The 13,848-nt window shown below is 44.7% G+C and overlaps 1 protein-coding gene across 1 annotated transcript in view; it reads right to left on the bottom strand.

Moving 5' to 3' along the window:
• Positions 1-11,510, bottom strand: part of NT5C1A (5'-nucleotidase, cytosolic IA) — a 34,895-nt gene extending 23,385 nt beyond the window's left edge. Inside the window, exon 1 of the mRNA XM_018567712.1 lies at positions 10,830-11,510. Coding sequence (XP_018423214.1) covers positions 10,830-10,970 — 141 coding nt within the window. The 5' untranslated portion in view covers positions 10,971-11,510. The remainder of the gene's footprint in view (positions 1-10,829) is intronic.
• Between the last annotated feature and the right edge of the window lie 2,338 nt (positions 11,511-13,848).

The raw sequence follows: 13,848 nt of genomic DNA, 5'->3' as shown, positions 1-13,848 counted from the left end.
AGAGTGAAACTGTGAGTGAGGGAAGCTGGAACAGGCTGGCTGTAAATCTATTACTACAGTGTACTGGAAGTGCGTACTGTATGTGTAGTGCATATATATAGCACACACCTCCACTACACTACAGCAATAGATTTACAATTCTCCCCTGCTAACATGAATAGTTTAAATCATAATCCATAGTATATAACATGTAGTCGTACTGGGGGCGTGGCTTGCACCGCGGGGAGAATGGCCGCACACTAGCAGAGCTCCGGCTACCCGAGACCTAACCGACGCTTCCTCCGCTTCACTTTGCCCACGATGGTGAAGATTGGGCAGCAGCAGATGATTACCGCTACACCCGCGACCCCTACCACGCAATTAAGTGGACGGATACCGGACATTTTCCGCTCGCAGCGGCCCGCTACTGAAGAGGTGATGTCCCTCAAAATGGTGCCGGGTCCGTCCGTCACCGAGCCTCTCCACACAGCCGCTCCCAGCACGGGTCCTGAGCCGCCAGACTCCCACTCTCCCTCCTACCTTCAACACATACAGACCCGTGCGGAGCTCCACTCGGTGGCCTCCGACATTAAAGAGGCCCTTTGCACGGCGGTGTCCGATAAAAAATGTAAATGGAAAAAAAAACAAAAACATGTAGTCGTACTATGGATCATTTAACCTATTCAGGTTAGCAGGGCAGAATTGTAACTCTATTACTGCAGTGTACTGGAAGTGTGTACCAGGTTGAATGATCCATAGCACACACTTCCATTACACTGCAGCAATAGAATTACAATTCTGCCCTGCTAACATGAATAGGTTAAATTATCCCAGAGGCAGATGCATGATGAGATTTGTAGTTTTACTGTAGCTGTATGAAAGCAAATACAAATGTTGTATTGTTCTAAAACAGTCTTAAATTAAAGTTCTACATAATCATAAATAATTTGGCCTAAAATCATTAGTCTGTATTGTTTTTTACAAAATGTTACCTGTCCCTTTTAAGAAAAAGTATCGGTAATCGGTACCGGCAAGTACATGAGGGGAAGTACTTGTACTTGGTCTTGAAAAAGTGGTATCGGGACATCCCTAGTTAGGATCTTGTAACACTTTTCCTGAGTTGCAGTTGACCTAGTCAATTTGTGAGTGAGGACACATGCCTTTGAGACCTCATCTGGAGTAATCTGGGTGCTCAACTACCATTCCCAGGTAGCAAAGTAATGCAGATGTATAGTGAATGTCAATTTATGGAGCATTTCATACAGCAGGGAGATAACATGGGTAGGTCCAGTCGAATTCTAGCACAGGGCCTCAAAGGGTAAGAAGGGACAATGCAAGGCACCCAACTTCTTCAAAGACCAATAAAAGTCCCAAAGCTGGAAGTAGTGTAGTAATCCATGGGCTCAAAGGCCATTGAGTCATGGGTTCTGATAAAGGCTAGGTGAAAAAGCTTGATGAATTAGACCTGGGGGAAAAGCTGGGTTGCCCAAAACAGGGTTCATGGGTCAAATATACTAAGAGATTGGAGTGGAATGGACTCCATTTTTTCAGCAATAGGGAGAGGGCAAAGGGGAGAGAAGATAAGGAGGGGCCAATCTGAAGAAGGTAACCAGCCCAGAGAATACGGGAGCATTGGGGATATGTGTTTTTCAAGGGACACCCATAATTCATTGGGTTCCTAAAGGCGCCAATCAAAAATATGAGTAAGGAGCCTGGTCAGGTAATACATTTCTATATGGAAGAGACTCGCTCCTCCTGCCATCTACCTACGCATTAGAATATCATATCTTAATATATCTTTATTCCCAGAGAATTTGTGTACAAGTCATTCTGAATTGAGGAAGCTGATGACCAGTGAAATGTCTTCAAGAAAAATACAACAAGTTCAGCTGCCTTGACTTATTTTTTACAGATATACCATGAACTGGATGAATGAGAACCTTCACAGCCCTCCTCAGGTATGTATGAAATTGGAAAGGCTACAGGCTAAGATATGATATTCTAATGGGATATCCATCATTTTAAATATTGCAATACAGTACTGCCAATCAGGAATGGAGAAATGTAGAGTAGGTCTCTAGGGACTGAAAGGTCTATTTAAAGGAAGGGTTGATAAGTAGTTAATTTCTTAGGCATTGGCTGAGTCAGCAGAAACATGAATACTCAAGCATTTTAATGCTTTGGGTTGCCAGGAGAAAGGATATTGAACACACAATGATTCATGAAGGGCCGGCCTTAGGCCTTTAGGCGCCCTGTGCAAGAAAGCTTTACAGCGCCCCTCAGTGACCACACCCCTCAGTGGCCAAACATTTAGTGGCCACACCCCCAGCAACCACACCCATTTCCCCCAGTATCCGCACCATTTAAAGACTCCTATTTTGTTAACCTGCAAAGAAACATATTAAAAAGTATGATAAAAATAAAACTTTTATTCAAAGGTATTAAACTTGTAGCACAATGTAAGTATTCTTATGAAATAAAACAACAGAAGGCAAACAAGTGGTAAAAATTAAATGTCAAACTAAAATAGAGTCTATAAAAATAAAGTGTCAGGATGTCATGCCGACACCCTTTAGCCGGCCCTGGATTCATGGAACTAAGGTGGTAAAGAAACATGGAGGGCTTAAAATTTAGGTTACCTTTGAAATGACTTGCAATTCCAAATTTCTGAAACTTGGAAAGCAAGACAGGGGAGTTTTTCTTTTAAGATTTGATAGAGTGGGGAAGGGTTAGATCCTCTGTTAGATTTTTATTGATGTCCTTGTCCCCACTGGGTAGATTCACATCTCTATTTGTACTGTTGACTACTGTCACTGAAAAACAAAGTGAGGGGAAATACAAATGTTAAAGTTGTGCTCAGAATAAGAGGTAAGAGGAAATCTTCCAAATGGGATAACTGTTGTGGGGACAACTGTCTAAGAGAGGAATGCCTCTTACTTTGGGGGATTTTCTCTTACTTCCTGTTGCATCTCTGGAACAGGAAGTAAGAGAAAATTTTCCCAATAATACACAGGCAACAAAAGAAATAACCTGGTTCTAACCCTTCCCTGTCATACACCCTTGTTATCTTGGAGTACAGTGGATCACAGCTGCGGGTACAGACCCCCCAGTGGGTTGCGGTGCGGTAGTAGGACTAGAATCCCAGGCGTCACTCTCAATCAGTAACAGAGAGTTTGGGATTCAGGCATCATTGGCTGCATAACACAAAAATGAGAAAAAGGATTGCTATTGGGGTTATTACCTCATAACCCTTAATGTCACTTCAATTCAGGGGCGGACAGGGCCGAGGGGCAGGGTGGCAAATACCCCCCGGACCTCTCTGTTGCCTCTAATAATGGCCCCCCGTCGGCGCAAACACTTTTGTCACCTCTCCCATCTCGGCCGCTCTGCTACTTCAGCGGCCGAAGAGGAGACCATGTTGTTCAGCTGCCTTCCCGAATGCCACTGCCACTGTCTGATCGGGCTCTTCGCGGCTACGGCAGCTCCCTCCACCCACTTCTGCTGCTATTGGCTGTGAGGGAGACTATCCACCTACCATTGGCTGTGGAGTGCTGTGCGGGACCTGAAGGGAGGACACCACGAGGAGGCTGCTGGAGCATTCATCTCGGAACTTCCAGGCAACCTCGCTACGCCCCCGCCCCCCAACTACCAGGAGAGAAAGAGAAGAAGAGGGCACAGCACCTGAATGAAGAAAGAAAAGGAGTCACAGTAAGTCACTGTTTTTCCTGTGTGACCTTTGCGCTTCCTTACTGACCTCTACATTACACCTCTGTACTGTTATCACTGACTTCTGCACTGCGCCACACCCTGACCTCTGCGTCACACCCTGACCTCAGCGCTCTGCGTCACATCCTGACCTCTGTGTCACACCCTGACCTCTGCACTCTGCGTCACACCCTGACCCCTGCGTCACACCCCGACCACTGCACTCTGCGTCACACCCCGACCTCTGTGCTCTGCGTCACACCCTGACCTCTGTGCTCTGCGTCACACCCTGACCTCTGTGCTCTGCGTCACACCCTGACCACTGCGCTCTGCATCACACCCTGATCACTGCGCTCTGCATCACACCCTGACCTCTGCGCCACACCCTGACCTCTGTACTGCAGTACATACTGACCTGTGTACTGTCAGGCTTATTCACACAGCTGCTGAAGGCAGCGCTGAACGCTGTTCGGCTATTCACTTCAAGCTTGTACGGCTGAAATCAGCTGTACATCGGCTGGCTGCAGAGAATGTTCGGCAAACCCGAAGTGCAGAAGGCGTTCGACTCAGTCGATCCAACATCTGGATCGGCTGAGCCGTACCTCCGTCAGGCTACTCGCTGCTTTTCGTCCTATTCTCATAGGGGCCGAACAGGAGTGAGTGACTAGCTGAATGCCGCCGAGCAGCATTCGGCTCAGCTATTCTGCCCGGTACCTCTGTGAAAAAAAGTAGAAAACGATTGGGTGGAGCTAGCAGTAACAGCTAGCTCCGCCCAACTGTTTCCTATATCCTATTGGCCGGGAAATGAACAACAGTTAGGTAACCAGTGGATGCCGAACTCTCATTACAATGAGAACTCTGCGGAGCCGGCTCTTTCGCTCCCTCTGGGAATAGTTGTTGTCGGCTCCATCTTGACAGCAGCAGTGGCTCTTCTCCAACTTCCTCCAGCTCCTCAGATCTGCTGTGCGGCTGCCTGTGAGTGTGGGCTCCTGACGGCCGGCTCCGCCGAGTTCTCATTGTCATGGTAACCAGGGGATGCTGAACTGTCATTGCAACTGGCCGAAGCCAGCCGTGAGATCTGTCAGTTGCAAGGCTGTCAGTTGCAAGGCTGTCGGCCGTTAGCCCGCTTCGGGTTTCACTTCGGCTCAGTCGAGCGGAAGCATATGCCTTTGGCTCGACTGAACAGCTTGGCCAGCTTCGGGAGCTGCACGGGCTATAGTGAATAGCACGTACAGCAGCCCTTCGTTTCTACTGAACCAAAGAGCTCAGGCAGCCGAAGGATCAGCCGGAGCTACATCAGCACTGACGGAGAGATATGTTAAAATGTAAAAAACAAAATCAAATGAAGTAGATCACTATAAAAATTAACCTCTTATGGTGATTATCTGCAGTTAAGCTACAGATTTGTTTTGCACCCTAAATAGTAAATTTTTAGTTTTACCCTCTCATGACATACAGCGTACTCCTTCATCACTGAGGGGGTTATTCACTTAGCTGCCGAAGGGGGGCCGAGTCACAGCACCATGGCCTCTGGGTTGTACTTGCCCCCTGGGCCAAAAGTTGCCAGTCAGCCCCCTGCTTCCATTGGTAAATAAAGTATGAGCAACATATAGGAAAGGGTTCCACCCAATCTCAGGTAACACAAGCTTCACGGAATCCTCCTTGTCTCATAGGAGGTATCGTTATTTTAGGAAGTCTATAGGTTATACAACAAGTTACACTCCCCACAGCATATATGTAGATATAAGTACTCAGTGGTAGCAGTAGGTAAACTCAGCAACATGCAGTGGTAAGCAGCAGGTAAACTCAGCAGTGTGCAGTGGTAAGCAGTTCAACTTGGATGGACTCAAGCTTAGCAAGGCAGTACCAGCAGGAAATCCCCTTACTTGCGGTTCAGGTGAGGACCCCAGGTTCCACGGCCGTTCTGCTATGGATTGAGGCTGCAGCGTGGAGTAGGGGCGCTCTCACGAACTGGCTGAAGGTTAGGAGGCTCCAGGCGTTAGTAGGGCGTACAAACGCAATAGTGGAACGCCCTGCTAGCGTTCCAGTGGTCTTTAAATAGGCCACGGACGCGGAAGTGGAGCCTCGCGGCTTGCCGCCACTTCCGCGTTCCAACATGGAACGCATAAGACCTCGCCTATAGGGGGAAGAAATGCGCTGGTTGGTTCGCGGCCAAGCTGGAACGCAAACGGCGCGCGGGACGGTTCCGGGAGGTGTTACATTACCCTGCTTTATCCAAAACATAAAAAAATGTTAGCTATAGATACACATCAAAGATGAATTCCAGACACAAAAATGTTAATTTGAATATATGCCCCAGTAGTCCCAAATATATACATCCGTTTTGTGATCACCAAATGCTTTTGCAAACCCAGGTATTTCCTTTAAAAGTAGCATGACATCATCACTGTGCTGTACATTGCCTGTGCAGACAGCAGAGCTGTGGGAGGGGCAAAGCAGGCCCCACCCACCACAGGCTTCCTGTAGAAAACTACAGGAGGGGGCGGATACAAGACCAGTCACCCTGCATAAGGAGAGAGAGCAGCAGTGACTGATTTTTATTACAGGGAGCTCCTACACAGAGGTAAAGTTTCACACTGGATTACATAGTTAGTCAGTTTGAAAAAAGACACATGTCCATCGAGTTCAACCTATAGAGATAAGAGGAGAAAAAAAAAAGAAGAAAAGCCGAAACAGAAGTCTATGCCCACAGCTACCCCCTGTTGATCCAGAGGAAGGCAAAAGACCCCTATAAAGCATGGTTCAGTATGCTCCAACAGGGGAAAAAAATCCTTCCCGATCCCATAACACAATTGGATATTCCCTGGATCAACAATCTCTGATGCCTAATATACCTATAAGAACTTAATATCCAGTAATATTCTGTGCGTTTTTAAGAATACATCCAGATGTTTTTTTAAACAATTAACCAAGCTAGCTAGAACAAGCTCCTGGGGGAGTCTATTCCACATTTTCACAGCTCTAACTGTGAAGAATCCTTTCTGTTTGCAAAGGTTAAACCTATTTTCCTCCAGATGCAAATTACTGCACAGGTCTGGAAGAAATACACAAAGATCACCAAGATTCAGTAAAGACATTACTCTTGAATTTAGGCAAAATTTGCTTACACCAGAGTTCAGCTTTATGATTTTAAATTCGATGCTAGTAGAACAGTGGAGCCTACAGGCAATACAATCAGACCAATTTCACTTCATAGTATAGATTGCTTTCTGCATTGATGGACCTGTTAGCAATGTTCTAAGCTAACTGTATGCAAGTTGATAATGGCTAACTGCTGTTATAGCCAAGACTTATATTTATACAGAAAATGGAAAAGGCATAGTTACTAGGCACCATATCCAGGGTCATCATGGGTCATGTATATCTGGGGTCATCATGTTAAGAAAAAGGTCCATTTGTGATGAAAATAGACAGGGCTATAAAAAGCCTAGACTTCATAAATACATTAGTAGGTATGTAGATTTCCTAGCTGCAGCATTGTGGGCATTATCAGTTCCATTAATTATTACGTTTTCTCATTAACTTCCTTGAAGATGTTGTTTATGTCACTGCAATCAAAGCCATGTGGCCACTATAATCATTGTGCCTAATTCGATTATTTCGACATTTAAAAGTGGTTTACCTCCTTAGATATCATTAATGTTATTACAATGTATCTACCAAAAATAGTAGAGTATTTGCACATTGTTAAAGAAGAACTCTGGGGGAAATGATTATTAACTTTTGTAGTGAGGCTACCCCCACACTGCAAGGGTTAAGTGCTTGTTTTTGTCTAGGTTCCAAAATAATAAAAAAAATTATGCTCAGCAGACCATCCCAGCCAGCTTGCTCTTAGACTGGTCTCTTGAGCCTCTCTCCCCATCCTCTCCAGTGGTCTAAGGTCCCCGAGTCATCACGTTCTATACACAGTGAGCATGCCAAGGGACATTGCATTGCTGCAGTATAGGAAGAGACTGGAGGGTGGGCTGTTACAGCTGACCAGCTCTGATTATTGGGTTAGTATATCTTTGTTATTTTCCTACATAGACAAACGAGAAGAAAGTAAGAGAAGCAATGTACCATTAGTCACTCTACAGGAAAACATCCTCTGCAGTAATACATAAAACATCTAGCATATTAGGACCAGTTCTATTGTATTCTGAAAATCCAGGTAAAAGCAGGTGCATCTTGTACAGTGGCAGAAAGCCAAAGAAGAGAAGTGCTGAGATGTTTGTCTTTGAATCAGTCGCCAGGGAGTCCCACATCAGGAATTAAATCAGAGGTAGAATGAATTGGGAGCACGCCAGTGTTGGAACAGAGGTGGCGCACACTTCCTCCTTCTGTTTCCCTTTTCGCTTCCTTCAACTCAAATGCATGTGCTCGCGATAGGATACTGTTGCTAGGAAAGCTTTACAGGGACGCTGATCCCCTTCATCAGCCAGGCTGCTCATTCATTCTACCTCCGGCGCTATTTCTGATGTGGGGCTTCCTGGCTATTTAGCCTCACCTCAGGATTTACATAGTGCCCAGTGCCTCAGCAATTTGTCTGTGCTCCCAGCCTCTATTGCACATTGTGAGAAGCTCACAGTGTGTAGTGAAATCAGAGTATGCAATCTCAGAACAGGATAGGCTTGTACAACCAGGGCCATCTCTATGGTATTTGCTACCTGAGGTGATCAGTGATGTCAGTGACCTGGGCGGGACGGCAGGCAGAGCATCTCAGGCTGCTAAGAGGCCCCCTGCAGCCCCAACCAACACCCGGCCGCCCCCCAAAGAGATGCCATCTGACCTGAGGCAACCAGCTCAGGCTGCCTCATTATAGAGACAGCCCTGTGTACAACTGTGCAAGACTGAAGGTAAAGATAAAGTTCAGTGTTAACAGTTAACTCATAAAAAACTGAACCGCTAAGACAAAAAATGAATCTAACCTATAAAGTAAGCCGTAACAATAATTAACCTCGATTCTGCTGCATACTTGCCCTGTGTGGTGAAAGCTTATGCGCCCCGACCATGCAATGATGAAAATCTTTGCTATGGTGCCTATCTGGGGTACATGGAGCAAAGAAAACCAGGGCTGTTCCTTATGGTAACTTATCAGATGGTATGACTCATTTTTTCAGGTCAGGGTAGAGAGAGGACAGTATCACCTCTCAGAAGCATATTTTTATTTTTCATCACCTTATCCAGTGCTCAGCGACAGAACGTGTTTGTGCCATTTGTGACAGCTAAACCTAAAGGGAGATTATTCTGTTGGCTTAGTGCTAAGCTTACGAGCCGTCTGAAATACAGTATATTGTTTACTACGATGCTGCAAGCCAGGGTAAGCCTCCAGAGAGCAATTCTGGGGGCGTGTAGACTCACTGCAGATGATCAATATGCAGCTTTGCCTTACAAGTGATTCTTAAAAATGACACACTGAGATGGAGAACCTGTCACTGGTTATTTTGATATGTCGAGATGATAAAAAATGTGTCACTGCAAAATTATATAAAAGTCCTATCAATCACGTTGGAAATATTTCACCGTTTAATGCAGAGGCCATTTGCAGCCTATGATCCAGTCACATATTACTCTAACATTGACATGTGTGTTGGGATATAGAAAAATAACTCTGTGTTTATATCCTGAAGCCTGCAGGTCATCTAATTGGCATAGTCAGCTTAAGCCTAGGTTCACACAAAGATACCTCACCGCGCATCGTGTATCGCAAAAAAAAGGTACATGTACCTTTTTTCTGCGATTGTCACACGGATGTCACCCCATTGAAGTCAATGGGGCCGCGCGGCAATTGCTGCCTGCAATGTGCATGACCGCGGATACCGGGACGCCCGTCTTTGGTGTCATGCGATGTAGTGCAGATGTGAACCTAGCCTAAGGGATACATGATAAGCGATCAACAGTTGAATGGAGGTGGGGGATACATTGCTGACTGGGCTATATTTGTCTGAAACAAGCAGTGCGAATTTGGACATGTTCATATATAAATACACATACTCATATACTGGCTATATTCATTGTTTGTGTGTATATTTAGTTCCAGGGCCATTTTTCTAGTGGAGCGGTGTCATAGGTCAGTGACCTTGGCCAATCGCCTATTCTACATCCGCTGCTGATTCCACAGTTGAAGGTCACAAAGCTTTATGCACAAGCAATTACCTTCATAAGAATGAGGGACATCATATTGTCACTTTGCCCTGGCTCATAGTATACACAAGCCAAGCCACACATCTACAGTATCTCTGCTAGTAGGTTAACCCTAACCTTTCTGAAAAACGCAGACTAAAATAGAAAACATGGAGAAAGACGATAAGATAAAATGCAGTGAAATAGCAGACATACACCGTGCCAGATAAACAATGAATGTTGGTTGCTGAGGAAGGCGAATTGTCGCACATAACATCTTATTGTGGTGCATCACATATCAAATAAACAATTATGAAGCAGTGCATGTAGTTTATTTACTCTGAATTTAGGTGATCCCTGAAAACACATCTCTTCAGGAATATTATCCTGCTTCTACCTAACAAGTGATATTTTAATTTCTTCATCAATTCATCCCTACACAGTTACCACCTTATGTTTCTAATGCCCTTCCCGTTTAGATTATAGGCTCTCATGAGCAGGGTCCCCCTGACCTTCTTGTATTGAATTGTGGTGTAATTGTACTGTCTTATCTTATTTTGCAAAGTGCGTAAACAGTTGATGCTATAGAAATCCTGTATAATAATAGTATGAAGAATAAGAATAATATTATTAATAAGAAGAATAAGAAGTTGATGCATAGTAGAATGTGTAATTGTATTGTGCCATCATCCTCCTGGTAGCCTACTGCATACTTCTGTTACGCCAAATATTCCCAAATTCACTTTCTAAACCATTATTTATTTTGTGCAGATTGTGAAACTTTTTATGCAAAAAGTTACACCTGGGATTTTTTTTTTTACAATTGGTTCACTAGTCACATCTGTCTTTTCAAAGCCTTCAAATGGAACTACTATTTGGCTCATCCAAAAAAAATAAGGTTCCTGTGGGCCAAATATTTGGCGCAATGACAATAGTTTATCTGGCCCAGTACGTCAGGGAACCCGCTCAACAACTTTCCCACTGTGACTGCATTACATTACTATTAGATAGGAAGTACATACCGATTTTGGCTTCTTGGTGGGGGTCAGATTGTCATAGAATGCTTTGGCTTCTTCCCTTTTTAGTTTGTCTCCAGGGTTTTGTGCAGGGACATGGCTGTCTTTCGGTTCTCCCTCAGCTGTATCCCCAGAGCCAGGCAACATATTTTCAGTGTAGATTGCTGAGTCGGTAGGCTTGGGTACTGCTAATGCCTGTGGTGTGTGATGGAGATGAACAGAATGACACTAGCCTCTCCTGCCTCCCTTTCTAAATCTCACTCGCTGATAGCTTTGTATATCCCCCTTTCATCTCTCCTTCTAGCTCTGTTGTTTTGCTATCCACTTCTTCGCCTTGTGAAATTCCACCTCCTTATTTTCTTCTTTCTCTCTGACACATCCTCCTTCTCTCCCTCTAAATTTGCCAGTTTCCCTTTGCCTCACCCCTCACTAGTGACAGGTCTTTATAAGGCATCCCATAATCCCCTGGTGTTGCCCTGCTCCTGATTCCATGAAATGGAGAAGGGAGGATAAATATATACTGAGTGGAACTCCCCAGATCAGCTGAGCATTTCCTTCTCTTCTCAGTCTTCTGCAGCAAAGCTTCTCCCATCCACTGGACAAGACTCTGAGAAACCGAGAGATGAAAAGAAAGAACATTCATCCAACCGATAGCCTCCTGAGAGAATAAAGATCCGCCTATATCCTAGCAACAATTTGTTCACAATCCAGCCGGTAAATGTGTCACTGCCCAACGTCTGCATCAATGACATGGCATACTGTTTATGGCAAGCATATATCGGGTTATTGCATTTGTGATCCTCTATTTTTTACATCTTCAGCACAGTAAAACAGCATCTATCACTGATGCTTTTATTCTTAACAACATCTAATTTTTGTATAAATTAAATCTGTGTGCAAACATGCTTTTTCAGGTGACTTTGCCTAGGGTGAGATGATGTTATCAGTCTAGCTGTATAGCATACATCCCAGGGTAATTCTTTGGCCGGTAGTGACAGGTGCACTGTACAGCAGCACATAGTGACAGGGGCTCCTGTTACTCTCGGCCAGAGAAATACGCCATCTGGCGGCAATATGCAAAAGGCCTTAGCTAAGTGTTCTCTTCCCCAGTAATCAGAATGCAACATTGTAATGTTGTAGCAAATCAAAGCGAGATGCTGCAGCAGGGGGCTTATTTGGGTCAGACATTTGTGAATATGGCCTTAAGCACACTATGCTGAAAAACTTTTGAGTTCAGGTGCATTTGGAGCTAATTTCTAAATGCAGCTAGACTCATGTCCAGCAGCGTTTAGGTGCATTCAGTCTATAGGTTTTTACCTAAACTAGAAATGTTTGCATTCCAGGTCCAATTAGCCCGGTTTTGCAAGTGTCAAAGTGTGTAAACATATGTAAACGCAACTAAGCCCAGCACAGGAAAAAGTGATCTGGGAAGCCTAAAGTTGTTTACATTTAGCAGATAACTTCTCTTGTTGCCGGTGCTTAAACACAGCTGGCTATTGTGCCTTAGAGCTATACCTGCACACACACCAGGATTTCCATTAATGTGTAATTTCTAAGCAGCATCTTGGTCCAACATATAAATGCTGACCCTAAACAAAGATGGCTCCGTCCTTGTGTTGAGAAAAGCAGAAGAATGCATTGTCAGGTGGAGTACTGTAATCTCTATTGGAGGTAATAAATACCTGTAAATGTTACACTAACACATTACTTAGCATGCATGCATTTAACATGAGACCATAGAGGTCCACTTTGCCTGGAGAGATCAGTGTAATTAAAGTGGCTTTTATCTGGGTGGTACAGGCACCAATGACCACCAGTGTAATGGAGGCCTTTCTCAAGAAGCATAACATTACCACCATGCCTGGGAACTTGCTGGCTTTGGCCTAGAGAAGCCACATTATCACTTTGGTTGGTAAGTTCTCCAGCTTTCTGATGATTGACAAGAGTGACTGCAGTGTCCTGTTAGGCAAAGCAGGAACCAGGATGGGTGCTGGGGGGAGGATTGTGCTCTTTCCTTCTTTCAATGGCAGCCTACCGTGGGTGAAGAAAAGCAAGGAGAGGGGATTCCCACTTAGATTAGACCTCCTTCTCAGTACAAGCACTCCCTGGGTAGAGAGGGCAGACTGCCCTTCTTCTTATCGTCCCTTGTGATGCAGAGCTGTAGCTGGCTCCTTTTGCGCCCAAGGCAAGAACAAAAAAATGTGCCCCCCCAACAGGCGGGTGACGTCACCCAGCAAGCGTGCACGTGCGTTGTCATGTGATGTCATGCGCCCCTGCCTCCAGGAAGGTTTTTTTAAATTATTTTTTAAACATTTTTTTACTGTTGTGGGGGCTTCAGGGAAATATTAGGCCCCTGATACTGAATGTGACCTGATCTTAGAATCTGATACTCCCCTTTTAAAATAGATAAAGAAATTGAGGACACAAAATCCTCAATCTCTTTTTCTGCAGCCTCTGTTCTAAATGAATGGAAAGTACAGAGGCTTCCCATTCATTCAGAAAATATTTACTATCATCCAGTTTCTGAATGGGGAGAAGCCTCTGTACTGAGTGCTACTACCCATTCAGAAACTCATGGATGAACAGGAAGAGATGTAAAGCATTTCCTGTTCATTCATAACTAGGGAGACATAGTACTATGTGCCCCAGTTATTTACAAACACTGGAGTGATCAGATACGCTGCTCGGTAGCCTTCGGCTGCTGTATGGGCTACAGTGAATAGCCTGTACAGCAGCCCTTCGGTTCAACTGAACTGAAGGACTCCCGCAACCGAAGTGACCCGAAAGATCAGCCGAAGCTACGGCTGGATCCTTTGGCAGTTTTGTGAATTACCCTACAAGTCTCACTCTGTATTTTGTGAGACTATCAGTTAGAGGTACCATTACCTTAGATATTGCCAAGGAGATATACAGCTATGAGGCGGTAGGTACAGGAGTGCATAGATATAGGTAGAGCACTGCTATTTTCCAGGAGAAAGTTATAACAAAAGGTACATTTTCAGGGTACTGCTTAGGCACAATTAAC

This window comes from Nanorana parkeri, unplaced genomic scaffold (genome assembly GCF_000935625.1).
Source record: "Nanorana parkeri isolate BGI_ZX_2015 unplaced genomic scaffold, ASM93562v1 scaffold1085, whole genome shotgun sequence".
Classification (NCBI taxonomy): Eukaryota; Metazoa; Chordata; class Amphibia; order Anura; family Dicroglossidae; genus Nanorana; species Nanorana parkeri.
Note: the sequence above shows the minus strand (reverse complement) of the source record. Positions and strands in the feature narration are given on the sequence as shown.